Source organism: Nyctereutes procyonoides, unplaced genomic scaffold (assembly GCF_905146905.1).
Source record: "Nyctereutes procyonoides isolate TBG_1078 unplaced genomic scaffold, NYPRO_anot_genome, whole genome shotgun sequence".
Classification (NCBI taxonomy): domain Eukaryota; kingdom Metazoa; phylum Chordata; class Mammalia; order Carnivora; family Canidae; genus Nyctereutes; species Nyctereutes procyonoides.
The window spans coordinates 14839576-14861564 of record NW_026575155.1 but is presented as its reverse complement, the minus strand read 5'-3'; the positions used below and the strand labels follow the sequence as shown (position 1 = coordinate 14861564).

The 21989-nt window shown below is 51.6% G+C and overlaps 1 protein-coding gene across 3 annotated transcripts; it reads left to right on the top strand.

Moving 5' to 3' along the window:
- The first annotated feature begins 498 nt into the window (after positions 1-498).
- Positions 499-20180, top strand: ZBTB21 (zinc finger and BTB domain containing 21). Of its 3 annotated transcripts, XM_055313631.1 has the most exons (3): positions 1284-1498; positions 11450-11591; positions 12760-20180. In XM_055313631.1, exon 3 carries the CDS (start codon positions 12773-12775, stop codon positions 15944-15946), a length of 3174 nt encoding a protein of 1057 aa, XP_055169606.1. In that variant the 5' UTR covers positions 1284-1498; positions 11450-11591; positions 12760-12772; the 3' UTR covers positions 15947-20180. The 3 variants fall into 3 exon arrangements, with proteins under 3 accessions (XP_055169607.1, XP_055169606.1, XP_055169608.1); XM_055313632.1 differs by lacking the exons at positions 1284-1498; positions 11450-11591 and adding an exon at positions 499-596; XM_055313633.1 differs by lacking the exon at positions 11450-11591.
- The last annotated feature ends 1809 nt before the right edge of the window (positions 20181-21989 follow it).

Sequence of the window (21989 nt, the reverse complement as noted above, 5' to 3'; positions counted from 1 at the left end):
TAGGGGGCGACCTGGCGCCCCTGCAGCGCCCCGGCTCCGGGCACACGCCCAGCGGCGGTCCCGGGCCGGCCCGCAGGGTGCAGAGGGCTGGCGCTGGTGGTGCAGGAGCTCCGGCAGCCCGCGGGCCATCGCAGCAACAAAGTTAGGGACCGGGGGCCACCGGAGGAGGCCGGGGGTGCAGAGCGCGCGAGGCCGCGAGCCCCATCCCGAGGCTCGGCCCCGCGGCGGGAGCACAGGTGCGCGCGCCAGGTCCGCTCCGCAGCAGCCGCGCCGCCCGCCGGCAGCCGGAGCCCCGCCTCGGGCCGGCCGGGGGCGCGCGGGGCGCGGAAGGGCGCGGGCGGCCGCCGCGCTCCCCGCAGCCCCGCCCCCGCCCGCCCCCCGGGCGCGGCGCGCCTCCCTCGCCCCGCCCCCCGGCGCCCGGCGCCCAATCACAGCGCCGCGCACGTGACGAGCGCTGCCTGCGATGACCTCATCCCTGGTGTGGGATGACGTCAAATTCAAGATGGATGGAATCACAGCGGCAGCGGCGGCTGCGGCGCGCGCGAGCCGAGTGTGAGCGGAAAGGGGCCCGGCGTCTGCCTCGGGGCTGGAGACCGGTGAGTAACTGTCACGCCCCTCGCCCCGGGAGAACTGCGGGGCCCCGTGGGAGGCCACAGCCTCCTCGCAGAGCGCGGCCTTTCCTGACGTAACTCTGAGGTGATTTCTCTCCTCTTTTTTCTCTCCACCAGCGGGTTGCGGGCTCCGGGCGCTTCTGCGCGTGCGCGGGGTCCCGGCGCTCACCGCGCATGCCCCGGGCTCCCACGTAGCCGATTGTGCCTTCGCACTGCGCATGCTCCTTGCCCGCACTTGGCCTCGCCCTCGCCAGTGCGCATGCTCGGGCCCCGGCGGCTCTTCCTCGCGCGGCCAGGTGCCCCCCTGGGCCGGACGTGCCCGGCCTCGGCGCGCGCACCTGCGCCCAGCGGTTGGGACGCCTTCCGGCCGAGGGCGCGTGCGCCCGTCGGGTGCCCGCGCGGGGGGCCCCGCACCTGCAGCGGCCTGCGCCCCGCGGCCCGTCGGTCCCGCTCGGGGGCCGCCCCAGCCCGCCTCCCTGGCCGGCCCGCTGCCGGACGCGTGGAGCCCGGGGCGCGCCCCTGCCCCTCCAGGACCCCTGCAGGACCCGGCTCCCGGGGCTCCCGGCGCTCCCGGCGCTCCCGGCCCTCCCGGCCCTGGCCGCAGGCCTCGGGGCTGCAGAGGGCTCCTTGCCGGGATTCCGCGGCCGGAGGGCAGGGGGACGGGGCGGGGCGGGAGCAGCGGCCCTGGGCGCTCCCCGCAGGGACCCCCGCCGGCCGGGGCCGCCGAGGTCTGTTCTGCGGCTGGCGAAGGAGTTGAGCAGCGTCCTGTGAAGGATCGCAGCGCAGGGGAGCCCTCGGCACTAGCGCTGCACCCCGGTGGCCATGCCCTCCCTGCAAGCCCCGGGCTGCGTGCGCGTGGACCGTGCGCTTCAGCAGCACGCTTGGAGGTGGGGTGTTTGCAGAGGCTGTGGCTCTCTCTGGGGGCTGCCGGCAGGCGTCCCCCAGACCCCATACAGTGCTGCATCCTGGGGTCCTTTTAGTGCGGGAGCCCGGGGCTCCCCCCCCCCACCTCTGGCATGGGGGCATCAGCGTATTACAGCATAGACCAGTGATTGTTCATCACCGTGACCCTGAGTCATCCCCAAGGAGCCTGCGTTATGCTCTGTGCACCTTGCTCAAGAGGACCAAGTGGGTTCGTCGGTTTGGGGTTTCTTGTTGGCAGTAACTCTTAAGTCCGCTCTCCCTTCTGACGCTTGGAGTAAACTGCCCCCCCCCCACTTTCCACCTCTAATGTCTCATTGTCACTCCTTTTAAATTTAAGTATTCCTAAATGCCGGTGTTAAAAAAGAAAGTAGAAATTTGGGAGGTAGGTTTGCGTAGAAAAAAAAAAAGGAACATTCTGTTCATTCATTCAACGCTGTTTATTGAACGTGGGGTGAAAGGAGAGAACCCCAGTCTTCAAGGAACTTACCAGGGTTTTATGGCAGACGATGCCCCCCACCCCCACCCCGTGCGTAAACAAAGAGGAGTTATTGGGAGTCTCTGGGTGAGCAGATCCCTGAAGGGACAGCTGTCCCCACAGCCAACAGGGATGAGAAGAGCTGATTCTAGGGCTGTTTACAAGCGAGGTTTGCCAGGTTGTGGTGATGGGCTAGAGAGGAAAGAGGTTTCCGGGTTGGGAGAGCTGCTGGTTGGCAGCACACCTAACCAAATAAGGAATGTGTGAGGACAAGCAGATGTGGAGTAGGGGCGAGGGAAGTGGGCCGCAAGTGCTGTCCTGGGCATGCGGAGTATGCTGTGCCGGTAGTGTTGAGCAGGCACCTGCGGTCCCCGGGAGAAGTCTGAGCAGAGGTACGGACTTGGGAGTCCGCGTCCCCGTAACTGAGCCCCAAGAGCTCCTACAGAAAGCGCAGCTGCCACATGCTAAGCTCTTGAGACAGATGTTGGAGCAGTGAGGGTGAGCAGGTGCAGGTCTTGGACCTTGGGTGTGACGATTTCTCTTTACCCAGCAGATACTTTCCAGGCCTGTGCTAAGCACTGGGGATACACAGACGGAAATAAGCGGTCTTCCTTTTATGGTCTCTCGTGAGGGAAGTAGAAAAGCAGGTCACTCAGAATACTTGTGCTGTTACTACGGACAGGTAGATGGGGTGTTGCGCTAGTTCAGATCGGACTGAGCCATTGGCTGGGGGCACAGTAACTAAAGCTTTGTAGATACAGTGACATTTGAGCTGGATCTGGCTGACAAAGTTGGCCAAGGGAGGGTAAGAAAGGTATGTTAGTTAGGTGGTGGGCATGGGGTGTACAGGTTTGTAGGGTAGATGGCAAGGAGCGTCCAGAGAGGGCGGAAAGATAAATTATGACCAGAAGTGTTCAGTCTGGAGAGTTTGGATTTTATCTAGGAAGTAATAGGAAGATCAGTTAGTATTCCAAAAGGCAGTGATGGGACCAGCTTTACTTTAGGAAAACAAGTGAAAGGCACAATTTCCACTCCTGCGTTAAATTGGGTTACCAGAGTGCAGAAGAATCCACAAATACTTATTGTCGTGCAAGGTAGCCATGTTGGACATTGTGAAGAGTGTCAAAACATACTAAATAGATTTTTCATCCTTAAACAGCTCACAGTTCTGTCGAGAAGACACACAACTAACAATATCTGGCACCGTATACACGTTATGTGAATGGTCCCACTCTGTAACACAGGAGTTGAAAGGTGCTTTTCCTCATTATGAATTGAAGTAGCTAAGGAAAGTGTGTTGGTTAGCTGAGGGCTGCCAAAACAGAGCACCACGGACGGGGTGGGGGGCGGGGGGCGGGGGAGCTAAACAGGGATGTATTTTCTCACAGTTCTGGAGCCTGGAAGCCCAGGATCAGGGTGTGGAAGGGTTGATTTCTCCTGAGGCCTCCTTCCTTGGCGTGTAGGCAACTGTCTTTTCTGTCTTCATGTGCTTGTCCCTCTGTGTGTGTGTCCTTATCTCCTCCTGCTGTAGGGACACCAGTCAGATTGGATTAGGGCCCACTTTATTTTTATTTTTATTTTTTATTTTTCGAATTTATTTATTTATTTATTATTATTTATTTATTTATTTATTTATTTATTTATTTATTTATTTATTTATTTATGATAGTCACACACACACACACAGAGAGAGAGAGAGAGAGAGGCAGAGACACAGGCAGAGGGAGAAGCAGGCTCCATGCACCGGGAGCCCGACGTGGGATTCGATCCCGGGTCTCCAGGATCGCGCCCTGGGCCAAAGGCAGGCGCCAAACCGCTGCGCCACCCAGGGATCCCTAGGGCCCACTTTAAAGTCCTCATTAAAACTTGATCTCTTTAAAGACTGTCTAAATATGCTTGTGTCCTTTTTTTTTTTTTTTTTACCCCCCCGCCCCAAGATTTTATTTATTTGAGATAGAGCAAGAGAGTGAACAGGAGCAGGAGGGAGGTGCAGAGGGAGAGGGAGATGCAGACTGTTGAGCAGGGAGCCTGACACCGGGCTGAATCCCAGGACCCTAAGATCATGAGCTGAGTCGAAGGCAGACGCTTCACTGGCTTAGCTACCCAGACGCCCCTAAATATGCTTGCATTCTGAGGTGCATGGGCGGGGTCAGGGCTTCAGTGTGTGGTGGAGCCCCCGGGAGGGGGTCACAGTCCAGCCCATGGCAGCAGGCTTAACAGAGGGATTGGATTTGAGCTGAGCTTTGAAAGATGATCAGCATCCAGGAGAGTAGAGTGCTGGGGAAGGGTAGATGAGATCTTAGAGGTTCAAAGTCTGGTGGTGGGAGAAGTGGGACGCTTGGGTTATGTCCCAGAGACAGAGCATCTGAAGCAGGAAGTTATCACAAGGGAATAACAAAGGGAAAGTAAATTTAAAAAGTAGTTTGTCACCAGATTCACAGAGCCACAGAGTCTGTGTTTTTAAAATTATACATTTAATGCAAGGGAGAACCATGTATTCTTTTTTTTTTTTTAAGACTTTATTTACTCATGAGAGACACAGAGAGGGGCAGAGACACAGGCAGAGGGAGAAGCAGGCTCCCTGCGGGGAGGCCTACGCGGGACTCCATCCCAGGACCATCCCAGGACGGACGCTGGGATCAAAGGCAGCAGCTCGACCACTGAGCCACCCAGGTGCCCCGAGAACCATGTTTTCATTATTTTATTATTTCTTTTCGCTCAGCTAAAATGTCACATTGAGGCATTTCCTAACCCTTCTTTCAAACCCCCTAGTTCCTCCACCCGGTTATAGCACCCTGTTTATTTCCATTATAGTGTGATCTGAAGCTACCTTTTTCACTTGTTTCCTTGTTCATTATCTGATTTACCCCACTAGAATTTGAGGGCTTTGTCTGTGTTGGGCACCCCTGCATTTCAGGTGTGTCTAACCATGCCTTGCACATAATGAGCTCAATAAAGAAGTTGAAATCATGATAGTATTCCCTAGTGTGTATGTCCAGTGAGTGTTTGAAGCTTTGTTTTAGGAAGCCCCATCTAGCAGCAGGATTGTAAAGGATGGACTTGGAGAGCGGGGCAGGAAGAATGAGTAACACTTGGAAATGTATCAGTTAGGGTCCTTTAATAACGAGACCAGAAACAGGCTAGCTTGACTAGAACAAGGAATTTATTGTAAAGACCCAGGGCTGCTCCCGAGGTTTAAGGAAGAGCTAAAGAATTGGGCCGGGAAGTTCGGAAACCAAGGTAACTGGCAGGAATCGGTGTGGTGGGCACTGGCCCACTGCATTTCCAGGCCCGTCTTCCGGGGAGAAAGTTTGTGGTCTGCGTGGCTTTGGTTGTGTGCCTGCCCGTTCGCCTGGGGAGAGCCGCTCATCAGACTCCTGGGACGGGGTGCTTCTTCCCCAGCCAAACCCAGGCCTCCTCCAGCAGGACTCCAGAGCAGGACTAGAGAGGCCGCGCTGCTAATCCCCGTGCACGTGAGGGGCACACCCCGAAGTGTGCGAGACTGAAACCCTGGGTGAGATGGGACCTTCGGGAGGGACAGACACTCCTGCCCCTCCTGCCCCTCCTGCCCAGGAAGGATGCGCCGAGGAAAGCTAGCTTTGAAATCTGAGAAGCTTTAGACAATTTCTGCATATCTGCATTGTCACCAAGTGAGTGAAAAGCCAGCTCAGCACTTCTTGTCTCCTTTGCATAGTAAAATCAAGTGGGGAGTCCGGCCTCCCTCCAGACGTGAGGGATTGGGGCTGAGCTGCATGTATGTTTACGCTCCAAAGTCACATGTAGGTTCTTTGTTTTCCTGACTGGCTGTTTGCTTCCTGACGTGTTCTTTTTTCTGGTGGCGTGGTTGGGACTATGTGCGCAGTCCCCAACATTCCAAAGGGTCGTGTGGGCCGAGTTCAGTTTCAGGTTGATGTTTTGGTTGTAAACAGACACTTTCCTATGCAAGTGGTACCTTGCATGGGCTAGTCTTGGAGCAGGTTTGGTGTAGAATGTACCTTAGCTCTGACACCACCCGACTGTCAGTCTCCAGAACCAGAGAGGCCCTGAGGTTATCTTGGTCCCTCCCATCTCCCTCTCTGGGCCCCCCATTCACCCGCTGGGGCCCTTTTATCCTAGTGCTTAGCCATGCTTTGCTTTCTTCTGTGCATGTCACCAGAATGCTCCGTATTCCAGGATTGTCTGCCTTCCCTCTGTTCCCCTTAAAAATCTTAACTCCTTGATGTAATATTTTTATAAAGAGGAAATTTGCGTGGAATTGGTTTCTATAAGACACGGATCCCTGCTTCTCTTGGCATTTAGTACCTGAGGAATTTGAGCTGTGGGTATACAATAATTTTCTGTGGTTCAGTTGTGAAGGGCTTTGTAGCCGTGCTGGGGAATTGGAACTTGAGGCCAGGGCAAGCCTTCGGGAGTTTTTAAGTCCCGGCACAATCGGATGTTGGTCTGAAGACTCTGTGCAGTAGAAATGTGAAGATTGGAGCCTTCGCTGTTGTTAAATAGTCCAGTGAGCGGGGAGTCCCAAGTCCTCCCTGAGGTCCCCACGGTGCACTCATCCACCCTCCCACCGCCCAGCCGAATTCACTGCTTCCCGAAATCAGTATTCTCATAGCATCGTTTGTATCCTTCATCCTATTGGGGTTTTATGTGTCTCTGCCCTGTCACGGGAATGTGTGCGACTGGACAACAGGCAGCCGGCCAGCTCACTCCTCTCCCGTCACCAGCCTCTCTTAGGATTTATAGCATCCGGAACTATAAACATTGAGGAGAGGAAGGCCGCAAGGACATAAAACGTGTGCTTGCCATATACGAAGCACTACATACACGAGGACCTGGCGGACAGCCTGCGCCTTTGTTCTTCATAAAGGTCCGATCGGTAGGTAGGGCTAGCCCCATTTAACAGGGAAGGGCACTACACTCAGAGAGGCCGAGTGACCTTTAGCAGATCCCGTACCTGATAGGGGACAGAGCCAGGACTGGAGACAAATATTGATTTGAAGGTCTTTTCCATGGAGCTGTAAGTTCCATGAACTGTTAACTGTAAAGATTCTCATTTTGAAATTCCAGGAAACAACATGAAATAGGAACAATTCAGGCAGAGTTCTGGAAGATTTGCATGTGCAAGTATCCAAGCCATAGCACGCCAGCCCTGTTTCAGAGTCTGGCTTTCCCAGGGGGTTTCCGCTCAGCTCTTTCTGTCCATCGTAAATGACTCTTCGGTCCACATTTCACCCACTTTCCTTTTAAGAGCGCCAAGGCTTTTCACTATGACTACAGTGATAGCAGGAACTCTGCAGTGATGAGTCAGGTGGAGACGAGCAGGGGAAAAGGAGTGGGGGGGTGGACTCCGTGGCAGTGTGCATTTACATGTAAGGGCTTTGCAATTTGTGACGCGCTGTCTTCTGTAAGTCAGAGCTCCTGGTTATTCACCATTGAAACATTCATGAGAAGCTGGAGTTTGATGAGCCAGCGGATTTGTGGAGGAGGAGGTACACTGGGCCACAGGGTCGGCCTTACCTGAGGGCTGAGGAGCAGAAAAAGCAAAGGGCCTGGGCGTTGAGTCCACACACCCCGCCGGCCCAAGGCTTCTGCTGAATTAGCTTGTGAAATGCAGTGGTTGTGATTTCCACCCCTCTTTGGGCCTGCATCTTTTCTTTTTATTTCTTTTATTTTTTAAGGATTTTATTTATTCATTCGTGATAGACACACACAGAGAGAGAGAGAGGCAGAGACACAGGCAGAGGGAGAAGCAGGCTCCACCCAGGGAGCCCGACGTGAGACTCAATCCCGGGTCCCCAGGATCATGCCCTGGGCTGAAGGCGGCGCTAAACCGCTGAGCCACCCGGGCCGCCCAAGGGCCTGCATCTTTAATGGAACATTTTATATTTTTTAGTTAAATTGTTAAACTCAATAAATACACCTACCGTCCTTAAAACACAAAACTCCAAAAACGTGTTGTTTGCAGCCAGACCAAGAAAGGGCCCAGGGTTTTTGAGTTTTAATAATGAAAAAGGTAAAAGCAAGGGCTTAGGCGGAGAAGGGTGAGGAGCCTGCATGCCTTGCGCTCACTTTCCTATCACTCCAGCCGTCTCCAGACTTTGTCCCGGGCTGCCCAAGAGGACAGAGGAGGTCCGTCTCCTCTGAGGGTCTTGGGGTGGCCTTAGTTCACCCCTCAGGGCCCTCCTGGTGTCTGCCCTCCCGCAGCCCCATGGCCTGCCCTCCCCTCCGTGCAACCTGTGCTCCAGCCAACCAGTCCGTGCTCCAGCCAGCTACTCCTCCTCCGCTCTGTGCTGTTGGACCCTGCCCCTCCCCTTGGAATGCCCTTCACCCTTCCTTCCTGACTCCTGCTTGTTCAGGCCGTGTCTTCTGTAGAAAGCCTCGCCTGACCTGCCTCGGAGCCACACCTGATGCCATCACCTGTGCTGCACTTGTCCCTCTGCACATGTCCCATCTGGGCCTCCATACCCTGGCGTGTGCTGACCAACCTGTCCTATTCTCACTGTACGAGTCTCTGAGAGCTGTAAGCCAGGCCCCTGCTTGGCAAGCTTCCATCCTCTGTGTCCCCGGGAGCCACCTCCCAGCTTGTCCCACCGCCATCCCGCTACCGGTCACTCACCGGTGCACACCCTCCTAGTCGCCTCCATCTCCTTGTGTGTAAAACAGGCTTGTGGACAGCACCGAGCTCAGATATCTTTGTGTGGATTAGAGGAGGAGGCTGGAGAAAGCATGGCGTGAGGGTTAAAGAGTGTGGCCTCCGGTGCCACAGCCCCCAGTGTAAATCCTGCTGTGCCGCTGTTTGTGGGACCTTGAGCAGGTTACTTGACTCTCTGTGCCTGGGTTTCTCATCCCTAAAATAATCATGCTACCTGCCTGCTAGGGTTGCTGTAAATACTTAGTCAAGGTGTAAAAGTGTTGATGGTAGTATGTGGTCGAGGAAGCCCTCAAACAGTAACTGTCACTAGGTGTCCAGTTGGCCCTGGAGTGAGTGGAACTGGTGATTCCCTAGCATCGCCCACACCCGTGTGTCAGGAATTTGGTATGCGTGCCCACTTTTTTCACATAGGTAGTCTCGCTGATGACTAAATGGAGGGCCTAGCCAAATGAGTAGCATTTAAGCAGTTTTCAGGGACAGTGACTATATCTCCTACAACCCACATCTGAGTGACTTATTTTTCCTAATTCCCAAATGTCTTCATTCAAAGAGTAAAGGAGCCTGGGGGTAGAAGTGGTGACTTGGAAGAAAAGCAGGCAGCGTGGTAATTTGAAGACCGCAAAAGAAGGAAGCTTTTCTGAACCATGTTTTTGGTATACAGCAGTAAGGTGCAGACGGTGTGCAGTCGCCTTGCTTCATGTCCAGGGACTCGGAGATTCTCACTTGGTTTGGTCCTCACACAGTCCGATAGCCCACACCTGTGCTTCCAGGTGCCTGGTGCCTTGGTTTGGATTCCCCCAAGAGCAGATCCTGAGCCTAGGATTCAGAGTAGCTGTTTATTTGGGACGTGATCCCAGGAAACACAGGAAAGGTTGTAGGGAGAAGGAAGCAAGAAGAGATGCCCGTGAAGGGCATGTTAACGGGTAGGTGTCTGCACACAGAATATCGAATTCCTAAAAAAAAATCTAAACCAATTTTTCTGTCTTTCCAGTGGTTCGCACAATTCTTGGAGCTCTCTTTAACTCCTCCCCTTCCTGTCCCCTCTGGCCAGCCCATTAGAAATCCCAGTAACTACCTCTACCCCCACTACCACCTTGGTCCAGGCACCATTGCCTCTCATCATGTCTCACCCGGATCATTGCTGTAGGCCCTAGCTGGCCTCCCGGCTTCCACCTTCCCTGCCTCCTAGGGCCATTCTCGGCAGCATAGCCAGAGTGATCCTTTGGAGACAGAATGAATCTGACCGTCCATTCTGCTTCTGGTGGAAAGCTCCTGTGGTTCGGCGTCTCCTGCCTCTTCCCCTGTCATCTCCCCCCATCTCCCCCGCAGCTCCCTGCTCTAGCCCTGCTGTGACTTGGGCTCCTCCCTCTGCTTGCAGGGCTCCTTGCCTTCTTCAGACCTTCTCAAGTGGCAGTTTGTTGAATGAGTGAATGAATGAGTGACTTGTGAAATTCTGGTACAGTTTGTAGTGTGTCATAGGTGCTCAGTAAATGGCAGCAATTTCTGTGTTCTCACTTAAAGTCTCTGGTAGCATTGTGTGGTAGCTGCTGTGGTCCCTGTCTTCCAGCGACAGAAACTGAGCCTCAGAAGTTGACTAGCCTACAGCACTGACTTTGACCATCTTGACCCAGACTCCAGGACGAGTGCATTGTGCATGCTCACACGTCTGGATGTGTGCTGTGCTGACCCTGGGTTGCAGGAAGGAGTGCATCATGCGTGCTCATGCGCGTGGACGTGTGCGCATGTAACTGAGACTGCTGTTTCATGAGGTCTCAGCCTTCCTGTGTTTGAGGCATTCTGACTTTTTTTTTTTAAGATTTATTTATTTATTCATGAGAGACACACAGAGAGGGAGGCAGAGACACAGGCAGAGGGAGAAGCAGGCCCCATGCAGGAAGCCCGACGTGGGACTTGATACTGGGTCTCCAGGATCACGCCCCGGGCTGAAGGTGGCACCGAACCACTGAGCCACCTTGGCTGCCCCATTTTATTATTTTAATTACTAGTTTCAAACCACTAAGTTGATTGTCAGACCCCTTTTAAAAATACTTGTCCATGCTTTTAATTTTGCATCTGTCGCTTTTCCCTGTGGCAACATCTGAACTAGGTTTCTCAAAATTATTAGGACTAAAAACAGTGTTCAGTACACAGCTGAGTTGTAAATGTGGCATAACGAGTCATTTCTTTCTCTGCTGATCTTTGTGGAAGATGGCAAGAGGGTGCATAAATAAATGCATGATTGTTGAGATGTAGTAGAATTAAGGGGAAAATTAAAATGGCTAACAGAAAAGGAAGGGGAAAAGTCTCTATTAAGCAACTGCAAAGAGAGGAATTAGAATTTGCCGCTGATACGAAATGACAGTGGGCAGCAATGAGCAGAACCTCGGGGCATGTGCTTGGGGCGTCATCCCTGGAAGCAGTCATGTCTCTGAGCCCATTAAATTGTAAATTGTGTTTTTTTTTTTTTTTTTTTTTTTGAGCCCATTAAATTGAATCGGCACCATAGCGGGGAATCAATAATAGGAAAGAAGTCTGTGTACCGTGCTTGATTATTCCAGGTTGGTGGCCTAGCAAACCCTCCTTTGTGGGCTGTTCTGAAGAGCCCGCCTGCTGGTTGACCAGCAGAGGCTGCTCCTTTGAAACCAGAGGAGACCTTGCCAGTGTCCTGGGTATCAAGTTGAGTGCATTTACAACCTGCCCTCTAGAGAAAGATAAAACTGTCACCGATAGTCTTAGTTACTTTGAATCCATTCAAAAATAAACGTCATAACTGTTTTATTATTTTTCTAGAGGGAGGGAGAGGCAGAGGAAGAGAGAGAGAATCTCAAGCAGGCTCCCACCCTGTGCGGAACCTGACAGGAACCCACGACCCTGAGATCATGACCTGAGCCGAAATCAAGAGTCGGACGCTTAAATCAACTGAGCCACCCAGGTGCCCCTAAATGTTGTAACTGTTTTAAAGGGATGAGGTGTTACAGTAATGGAAGCCCCAGGGAAGGGTCAGCTTTGAAGAGTCCCCCGTTGTCTCTGTGTGAAGTGGCTTTCTCCTCACTGAGAGCATGGATGGCATTAATATGGACCCTTTTCTTTGATACCGAATTACACGTTTGCCGGGTATGAGACGCTGGCTCGTCCAGCCCTTGCAACAACCGCAAAAGGGAGGTGCAGTCATCCCACCCGTTTCAGGCGAGGGCCGCGGCACTGAGCCAGGACAGGACGGGAAGCAGCCTCTCACCCCGGGGTCTCTGCCAGAGCCTGCACCCAGCCACCAGGCCTTCATATCTCAACCTCAGATTGGAACAGAATCGCAGTGAGATCTCAATGCAAACCCCTTAATTTACAGTTAGTAATAAGTGAGTTTAGATCGGGACACAGTTTCCTCTGTGCTATTGTTGAAAACATGATTTGGTAAGAAAATAGTATTCAGGAGATTATAAGGTGGTTAGCATAAGAAAGAAACCAAGCTCTGCTGTTGTTGAGCTTTCTAACTTTCGCTAAACACTGTGACACAGTAGTGATCAGTGAAATTTTTCTCTTTCCAGATGCTTCCCTATTTTTTAAAGGTCTAGTGAGACACCCCCCCCCAACACACACACCCTCTTTGCAACCCAGTGGTAACAGTTCATGTTGTGGATAAGTTTGTCCAGTGATAAGATTGACTTCCTTTCAGAATTACAGACTCAGGAGCTTCGATTCTTCATGCTTCCTCTCTGAACCAAGAGAGATAGAACCAAGCATCAAACGGATAAGAGCCCTAGATAGCAAACCTTTTGTTTCAAATCATGCTCTTCTCCACAGCTGCTGAGTTCCAGCGGCTCTCTGCTGGTGTGAGAATACCTGGGTCACGGTCTTCGGTCCTGAGACCCCCCCCCTCCGCCGCGGTGGGGACCAGTGCTCTCCAAGAGCCCCAGGACCGGCTGGCTGCTGTTTGCCATGTTCAAATAAGGTTGTTCGCCCACAGAGCTTGTGTCTGCCTATGGTCTGCTCAGGACTGGCACCCGAGAAAAGGCAGCGAGTGTTCCCTGCCCTTGAGGAGTGCTCCGTCCCGTGGAGAGCTTTTCACCACACCTTTGGTAACAATCGTACGCTTTGTCTTTCAGGTAAGCCCTCGCGATGGAGGGGCTGCTGCATTACATCAACCCGGCACATGCCATCTCTCTGCTGAGTGCGCTCAATGAGGAGCGCCTCAAAGGACAGCTGTGTGACGTGCTTCTGATTGTTGGAGACCAGAAGTTTCGAGCTCATAAAAATGTCTTGGCCGCCAGCAGTGAATACTTCCAGAGTTTATTCACAAACAAGGAGAATGAGTCACAGACTGTCTTTCAGCTTGACTTTTGTGAACCCGATGCTTTTGATAACGTTTTGAACTACATTTACTCTTCTTCTTTATTTGTCGAGAAGAGCAGTCTCGCTGCCGTGCAAGAACTGGGCTACAGCCTTGGGATTTCCTTCCTGACTAACATCGTCTCTAAAACACCTCAGGCCCCCTTTCCAACGTGTCCCAACAGAAAAAAAATATTCATAGAAGATGATGAAAGCAGTTCTCAGAAGAGAAGCGTCATTGTTTGTCAAAGTAGAAACGAAGCACAGGGAAAAACTGTGAGTCAGAATCAACCCGACCTAAGCCATACTTCCCGGCCCTCACCTAGCGCCGCGGTCAAGACCAGCACCAGTAAGCCCCATGTCCCCAAAGCAGCCGAGCCGCTCCACAGTCTGCCACTAGCTGACAAGAGTTGGCCGAAAGATGGTTCGGTGGGCTATGCCAAGCCTCTGGAGCACTCTGGGCCTCTGGATGACCCTTCCCGAAGCAGTTTGGTGAAAAGGAGCGCGCCGCCGCCTTCCAAGCCTCCGCAGGACAGAGAGCCGATGGACGAGAAAGCGGGTCTGAGCGGCCAGCTCCCCAAAGGCAAAGCCATAGAGCTGGCTTTGAAGAGACCCCGGCCCCCGGTCCTGTCCCTCGGAGGCTCGACGGAGACCCCCTACGTGCTGAAGGAAACTCACCGAGGCGGCGGGCCAGGCGAGGACAGGAACTTGCTGTACTACTCGAAGCTGGGGCTGGTGGTCCCGTCCAGCGGCTCCAGCTCCGGGAAGCCGGGCATCGACAGGAGCGGCCCGCTCGTCAAGAGCCTGCTCAGACGGTCGCTGTCCATGGACAGCCAGGTGCCTGTCTACTCGCCCTCCATAGATCTGAAGCCGTCCCCGGGGCCCCCTTCGGCGGCGAGCGACGTGCCAGGGGCTGCGTTCTGCGCTGTGGCTCAGAAGGCACCTGTGAAGGATTGCGGGGAGAAGGCGGCCCCCGAGGAGCGGAGCCCTGCACCCCAGCCACACCGCCTGAGATCCTTCAGTGCCTCGCAGTCCACGGAGAGGGAGGGGGAGCCGGCTGTGACCGAGGTTCGCATCAAGACGGAGCCCCGCAGCCCCCTGGCCGACCCCTCCGACATCATCCGTGTCACTGTGGGGGACCCGGCGGCCGCCACCAGGGACCTCCCCTTGAAAACCGAAGACGACCAGAAAGACGCGAGCAGGCTCCCGGCCAAACGGAGGCTCCGGACGGACCGCAGGCCGCCGCTGAAGAAGGTGAGGGAGGACGAGCCCGGGTCCCCAGTGTCCGCAGAGAGCTTCCAGGGGGGCCCGAGCCCCCCGCTCCCCGACGGCGAGTTTCCCGATTCTGACTTGAATAAAGATGAATTTGGTGAGTTGGAGGGAACAAGACCAAACAAAAAATTTAAATGCAAACATTGCCTTAAGATCTTTAGATCGACAGCAGGTCTTCACCGGCACGTTAACATGTACCATAACCCCGAGAAGCCCTACGCTTGCGACATCTGTCACAAGCGGTTTCACACAAACTTCAAAGTGTGGACACACTGTCAGACCCAGCACGGCATCGTGAAGAACCCGTCACCGGCCTCTAGTTCACATGCCGTTTTGGATGAGAAATTCCAAAGAAAGCTGATTGACATAGTGCGAGAGAGAGAGATTAAGAAGGCCCTGATCATTAAGCTGCGGCGCAGCAAGCCTGGGTTCCAGGGGCAGAGTAGCTCCCAGGCCCAGGCCATCAAGAGGAACTTGCGGTCGCGAGCCAAAGGAGCATACATTTGTACTTACTGTGGAAAAGCCTATCGCTTTCTCTCGCAGTTCAAGCAGCACATAAAAATGCACCCGGGAGAAAAGCCCATTGGCGTCCATAGAGCCGCCAAGCCCAAAGAGCATGTCGCTCTCGAGAGTCCGGTAGAGAACAAGGAGGTTTACCAGTGCCGCCTCTGTAATGCTAAGCTCTCTTCTCTTCTAGAGCAAGGAAACCACGAGCGCTTATGCAGGAACGCAACCGTTTGCCCCTACTGCAGCCTTAGGTTTTTCTCGCCGGAGCTCAAGCAGGAGCACGAGAGTAAGTGTGAGTACAAGAAGCTGACGTGTCTGGATTGCATGCGCACCTTCAAGTCCTCCTTCAGCATCTGGCGGCACCAGGTGGAAGTCCACAATCAGAACACCATGGCGCCGGCTGAGAACTTCTCCCTCCCCGTCCTGGACCACAACGGTGACGTGGCAGCCGCCTCCCGGCCCCAGGCCCAGCCTGAGCCTGGCAAAGCCAACCACGCGGTGACTGCGAAAGACGACACCGCGTTCAGTGACTGTTCGGAGCACGTGAACTTTGACTCGGAAGATTCCTCCTGTCTGCCCGAAGACCTGAGCCTCTCTAAGCAGCTGAAGATCCACGTCAAGGAGGAGCCCGCGGAGGAGGCCGAGGAAGAGGCGCCCGAGGCCCGTGCCGCCCCCAAGGAGGCAGGCTCCAGCAAGGATAGCAGCCTGTGGCCCTGCGAGAAATGTGGCAAGACGTTCACGGCGCACAAGCAGCTGGAGCGGCACCAGGAGCTCCTGTGCTCCGTGAAACCTTTCATCTGCCATGTGTGCAACAAAGCTTTTCGCACCAACTTCCGCCTCTGGAGTCACTTCCAGTCCCACATGTCTCAGGCTACGGAGGAGCCGGCGCATAAAGACTCAGAGGCCTGCCCCGCGCCCACAAACTCTCCGTCCCCGCCCCCGCTGCCCCCGCCCCCGCCGCTGCCCAAGATCCAGCCCCTGGAGCCCGACAGCCCCACGGGGTTGGCCGAGCACCCCGCTCCCGCCACGGAGAAGCTCTTTGTACCCCAGGAATCCGACACGCTTTTTTACCATGCCCCCCCGCTCTCTGCAATCACATTTAAGAGACAGTTCATGTGCAAACTGTGCCACAGGACATTCAAGACAGCCTTCAGCCTTTGGAGTCACGAACAGAGCCACAACTGAGAGACCGACCGTCCCTCTTCACCCGCCACGGAAGGGGAGGTGGTCTCCAGAGTTCAGCCTCAGTTGTGAAACGTCCATAAGAAACAAAATATTTTTTCAAAGAGAATAATAAAGGTTGGAGATTGTTCCACTTGAATAGGAGCTTGAGGTAAATTGATACTAATTAGTAACGTCCTCACTCAGCTTAGGAAACCTAAAATTGGTTGTGCTTTGGGCCTACAGTCCTAGGATGATTTGACTTCATTCATGTTGAAATTGGACCGATTTTGGTTGTTTGCATGGTTCCTCATTCCACGGTGTCAGTATAATCTTTACCCAGAGGTGGTTTTGGGTTTTGGTTTGTTTTGGGGTTTTTTTTTGTTTTGTTTTTCTTTTTGTTTTTTAATATACTGATTTGCAATCAGTGAAATACTCTTCAAGTATTTCTTTTGATTACATCAGACACCTAAGTTCTAGTTCAATCTCGGCCACGTTCTGAAGTCCACAGCGTACCCAGAGGAAGTGGAGTAGTTTGCAACATTGAGTTAGATCTTAGGATACTTTAGCAATAAAACAATGATAAGCCTCAACTTTAATAAGTTATCCTGACACTTGATAACAATAAATATTTGGTATTTTGTGGTCTTGTAGAAATTTTTTTGTATGAAAATTGTGAGAAATTTAAATCAGCAATAGTAATACTTAGATTTTTATAAAATAACAAAAGCTTGCTCTTGGGTCATTTAATATAATTAATGATGGAAGATTTGGGAAATAACGTGAGGGTTTCTGGAAGGCCTCCGAGCCCATTTACAAAAGTTTCCGTGGCGACAGGCATCGTAATCGAAACTGCTGTGCTGTGCACGCGTGCCTCAGGTCCCAGCCCTCCCCACCGTTGGAAGGACTGGACGTGTTTGGTCTCCTCCGATTTATGCTGTCACCGGTGGGAAATCCGAGTGCATTTGGGACAGGACACAAAGGTGGCATTAGTGGAACAAGTAAGGTTGGGACAGACACTTAGGTACCCAGGTCCCACGCTCCCGGTCAGTACAGCCGCTGTAAGCCCCGGGTTGGCGTGGACTTCCCAGGATGGGAAGCAGGGGAAAAACATCGCGCCGCGGTCCCCACGCGCCCTCAAGAACAGTATTCGCAGCGTACCATTTCCTGCCTCTGTTTCTGTTAGAATCTCTTGGAGTTTATTGTGGTAAAATGTCCTTAGTGCAATCATTCTGCTTTAAGTCACTGCTTTAACGTTTCAAAAACCTGTATTAAAGCACTATCAAGGGTCCAGAGTTCATTTTTGCTACCTATTTTGGCCCACGGGGTTTGGGCTGCTTTTTTTTTTTTTTTTTCTTTCTTTCTATTTTGTATAAGTTATAATAAAAAGGCTTTTGTAGGTGTCACCCGAAGCTCAGCGGGTGTTTCTAAAGGGAAAACTTCTATTTCACTTGTGCAAACGAGGGGTTAGGTGTGAACAAGTGGAAATAACGGTTGAAACTACAGAATCCTTTTAAGGTAGTGCTATGGATGAAGATTCCCAACTTTGTTGATTTTTTTTTTTTACAAGCTATTCTCTCAAATAAAAAAGAAAATTACTGTGACTGAGAAATAATTTGCTGAGTACTTAAGTGTACCGCTGCAGCAGAAAAGAGCTCGGTGCTCATCGATCTCGTCACCTACATTCCGTGCCAGTGGTAGGAAAGACATACTAACTTTTTATTGAAACACAAGCATTTTCATAAAATACTAATTGGCTTTGTGGATTACAGAAACTGCATGTGAAATTTTGCCTTTTATTTTTCTATTTGAAAACTATCACAAGTCCCAAAACATTTGAGTGGTCCCTTCCTGTTTTTGTTCTTACTTAAATCTGATGCAGAAAGGAAAATAAAATGAAGTTGCAGTAACCAGTTATTGGCCATCTTTATATTTTCTTGAAGAAATCTATGCATTTTAAAGATAGAACTAAGGTGTATGATGTTACCTGAAACATCAGCGTGGATATATTGCTCATTGAATTAATTCCCTGTATAATGTGCTGTTTCTTACTCTGAACACCTTGGCAGCTGTCGCTTCCTCGAAAGACAGTCTCCCTCAGAGTAATCCTTGCTTCTGGCTGTTAGAGTGTGTGCGGTAATTCCACGCCACACCTTACCTTGGCATTGTAAATTCAGTATCCCAGGACTTGAACCTTTATGCTACGTTTTTGAAGATTTTTTAATGATGTTAATCAGTAAAAAAAAAAAAAATATTTTTGATCTAAATATAGGCTCAGCGTATCTGTTAGACTTTGAAAATTGCCAGTGTTTTGTCTCATTCACATTTTTGTCTAGGCAAGGAACATAAGATTTCGAATAAAATTTTGAACCAAAAACATTTATAATGCAGTTCTGGTTTTTCTATTACTTTTTATACTGTTACCTTCAAAGCGTCAGGCTGAGAGAGTTTATTTTGGTGGTCAGAAAAATAAAATACGCTTCCAAACTCCTGTGACTATTTTAAATGTTAGGAAGTAAAATAACGAAAGACACGTGAATCGCTTCGTTTAAGAATGAATCTCAGACAGCGGGCGAGCAGTCTGGGACAGGTTGGTCTTTTCGTTGCTAGGACTCCAGCTGGTAAAGGTATTCCTAAAAATGTTTTTTTTCTGAGGAGAATTAATGTTTGAAAATATAGAAAGCTCAGTGTTCTTTGTAAGGATTCAGGATGCCTTTTTTTTTTTTTTAATGCAGTCGTGGAAAGAATGTTAAGATGTTTTAATATATTCTTTGTTAATCTGAGAACTTGCTCTCGAATCATTTTCTCGATGTGGGAGAGGGAAAGAGGAACGCCCTAAAACGCCTTTTTATCAAGGTAGGCAATGGAGGTTGCAGATAGTGTGCATTTTCTTTTATAGTAATCTTTCAACTTAGCAGAATATTCACCTTTAAAACCAGTTACGGCTAGTGTGCATTTCCTGTTTTATCAAAATACACAACCACGAGTTCGACCATGACGTGGTTTTGCATTTGCCGGGGACACGTGCGTGGTTCTCGGTTTTCTGTTTCGGAGGGGATCGTTAACAGCCTTTAAAAAAAAAAAAAAAAAAAGGCTCCAGCCCTTACTAATCAGTCTTATCCACACGCAGCACCCATTGGCGCTGATGAGGGTGGAGGCTGTCAGACCCGAGCAAAGCGAGCCCTTTCTTGCAGGCAGGGGGCATCTCTCTCTGCAGACCAGCCAGCGGCCGGCCCTGGGCGGGGAGAGACAAGAGCCACGGGCCTGGAGTCGGCCTCTGTCTCTGTCTGTGTGTGTGTGTGTGTGTGTGTGTGTGTGTGTGTGTGTGTGTGTGTACGGACGTGTGTGTACAACCAGAATCCAGAATTAAAGGTATCTGAATTTTCTTACCATGAAAATAATTAGATGTCACGCATAGCCGGTTTCTTTATAAATTGCACTAATTCATATTGGAATATTACAAGTCTGTTTTTTGTCCCATTTCTGATCTCTCCTTGATGTTTTTTTTGTAATAATTGTGAAAAGCGTCATTATTTAAATAATGCTAATACATTGAATAAGTTCTTTAACACTGGCCTTTTTTTTTTAAAAAAAAAAGTTTAAAAAATAGGGTTTTCTTTTGTGGCTTTAGCACTTTAAGAAGTTTTATGTTTCCATAATTGTTAATGTGCTTGTTCAGTGCTTCTCCCGTGTGTCCCCTCACGGGGGGGGGGGGCCACTTCCTCGCGCGGCTGGGGGGAGACTGAACGCTCGTGTTTACGTTCCAGAGGAGGAAGCATGGTTAGTGTCAGGTTTTTAAAGGAATTCCTTTCAGAGACCGTTGTTTGGGAACCAAAGTATTTTACTGTAAATCTTGAAAATAACTCAATTGAGTGCTCTCTAGTCATTTATTAGTGCTGTTCTCAAATTCTCCACAAAGTTATACTTGGTTAATGTTCATTTCCAAAAAGGGATAATTTCTTAATTGACATTAATCCAATACTTTCAAAGTTTTCATTGAATAACCCTTATTATGAAACAAACGTGGTTATAAGCAAATTGTGTATATTTTGTTGTCAGATGCCTTAGCGGACTAAATCATTGTTCAATTTTATTTAGGAATGAGCTTTTTGGAACTGAAAAACTCACGGTAAAATAGGATTTCTATCTAATGTTAATCCATCGCTTATTTGTATCCAATTCTGTTGTCTGTTTCCTTTGCTTAAATCTTGACTAAGAATGATTGGAGTCAATAAATTTGTACTGTATTTTGTTTTGAGTCCTGGTCTCACTGGTCTGTTTGGGACGTTGATGACGATTAGTAGCATATACATTTCTGAAAGTACAGACGAAGGCCCTTCCGGGCGAGTCCCGGGAGTGGCCGCCTGAGCAGGTGCTTCCGCAGCGCCCGCAGCCTGCTTGGAGAGCTAGGTCCGGGGGCGCCACAAATACGTGCGCATTAAAACCTTACGTCAGCAATCACGTTTGCCTATCCACCTTTTTCTTTACCGTTCACGTTAGTCTTTGAAAGGATCGTGGGGGTGGGTGCATAAACATCGACATCTCAGCATAGTGGTTGATAATCCAGCTTCATTGCATAATCTTCACGGCCCCCAGGTCATCCGAACCAGGCCCTCCCTTCCGTGACCCCGGCTTCCCCCGAGAGGGGGAGCCACGCCGCGGGCATCTCCGATGACCACCAGCAGGCTGACGGCAGGCACGGAAGGAGCACGTCCCGGGCACTCTTGCTCACCGGATCCCCTAAGACCGAGGACAGCAGACTTGGGGGCCTCCGGACAGCAGTTTCGTGATCACACTGCCCCTGAACAAACGATATAAATTTTTTAAAGTTTTATTTATGTATTTGAGAGCACAAGTGGGAGGGGCAGGGGAAGAGGGAGGAAGACTCGCAGGCAGACTCTGCAGCCAGTGTACAGCCCAATGCGGGGCTCGATCTCACGACCCCAAGATCAGGAGCTGAGCGGAAACCAAGCGTCAGACGCTCAATCAGCTGTGCCATCCAGGCATCCTTATGAATTTTTGTCTTTTTTTTTTTAATTTTTTATTTATTTATGATAGTCACATAGAATGAGAGAGAGAGAGGCAGAGACACAGGCAGAGGGAGAAGCAGGCTCCATGCACCGGGAGCCCGACGTGGGATTCGATCCCGGGTCTCCAGGATCGCGCCCTGGGCCAAAGGCAGGCGCCAAACCGCTGCGCCACCCAGGGATCCCATGAATTTTTGTCTTAATCCGCTTTAGCTCTGCTACCCAATTGGCCACCAAACACTGTTTTGTTTAAAATGTTTCCTGTGGCCTTTTCTTCATAGTGATTACAGGCCCTTTGGGGTCTGGGGCTGTCGCGGTCCTGTGGCGTCCTCCCCGGTCTTGGGCACACGCTCCGGACAGTAAATGCCTGTGGTGGCCAAACCACGTTGCCACCGTGCAACGTGTTCCCCAGCCAGAGGCTCTGTCTCGGCTCCGTCGAGCACGGTGAGCTCCGTGAGCTGCGACGGTTGAGTGGCGGGAAGTCCTCCTTCAGGGCGTGTGTCTGGAGAGGGACACTGCGCGCTGTCACAGGAGCACGGTCACGCCTGGCGCAGCCCTGCCGTAGCGTCCCGCGATGGGCTGTCCGCCCCATCCTCCAGGGTCGGGCCCCTCAGTGCGTTGTCCCCGCAGCACCTGTGTCACCTGCGTTTTGCCCAACGGAATGCCTGAGGTCCCGTTTGGGTTCGGTCATTTCCAGGACACGCTTCCTGACCCCTTTGCCCCGCATCTCGCCGCAGCTCAACGTAGGCGCCTGGTGTACGCATCGCCACCCGAGAGCTCCGGCCTTGCCACCTTCTGTCTTAGCTGCCCGTGTGCTAGGGCCGCGCTGGGCCAGGGGAAGGGGCGGGTCGAGGTCTGATAGAGGAGTCCTGCCAGACGCTGCAGACAGCGCCCATTTATTCTCAGCTGTACTAGAAGGCGCTCGCTCGCTGGGTGTCCCTGCATACGTCCCCCAGATTCTCACTCAGCTGCTCACACGCCCAGAGCCTATTTTCATTCTTCTACAGATCCCACGAAGCCCAAGAGAAAGGACGGAAACG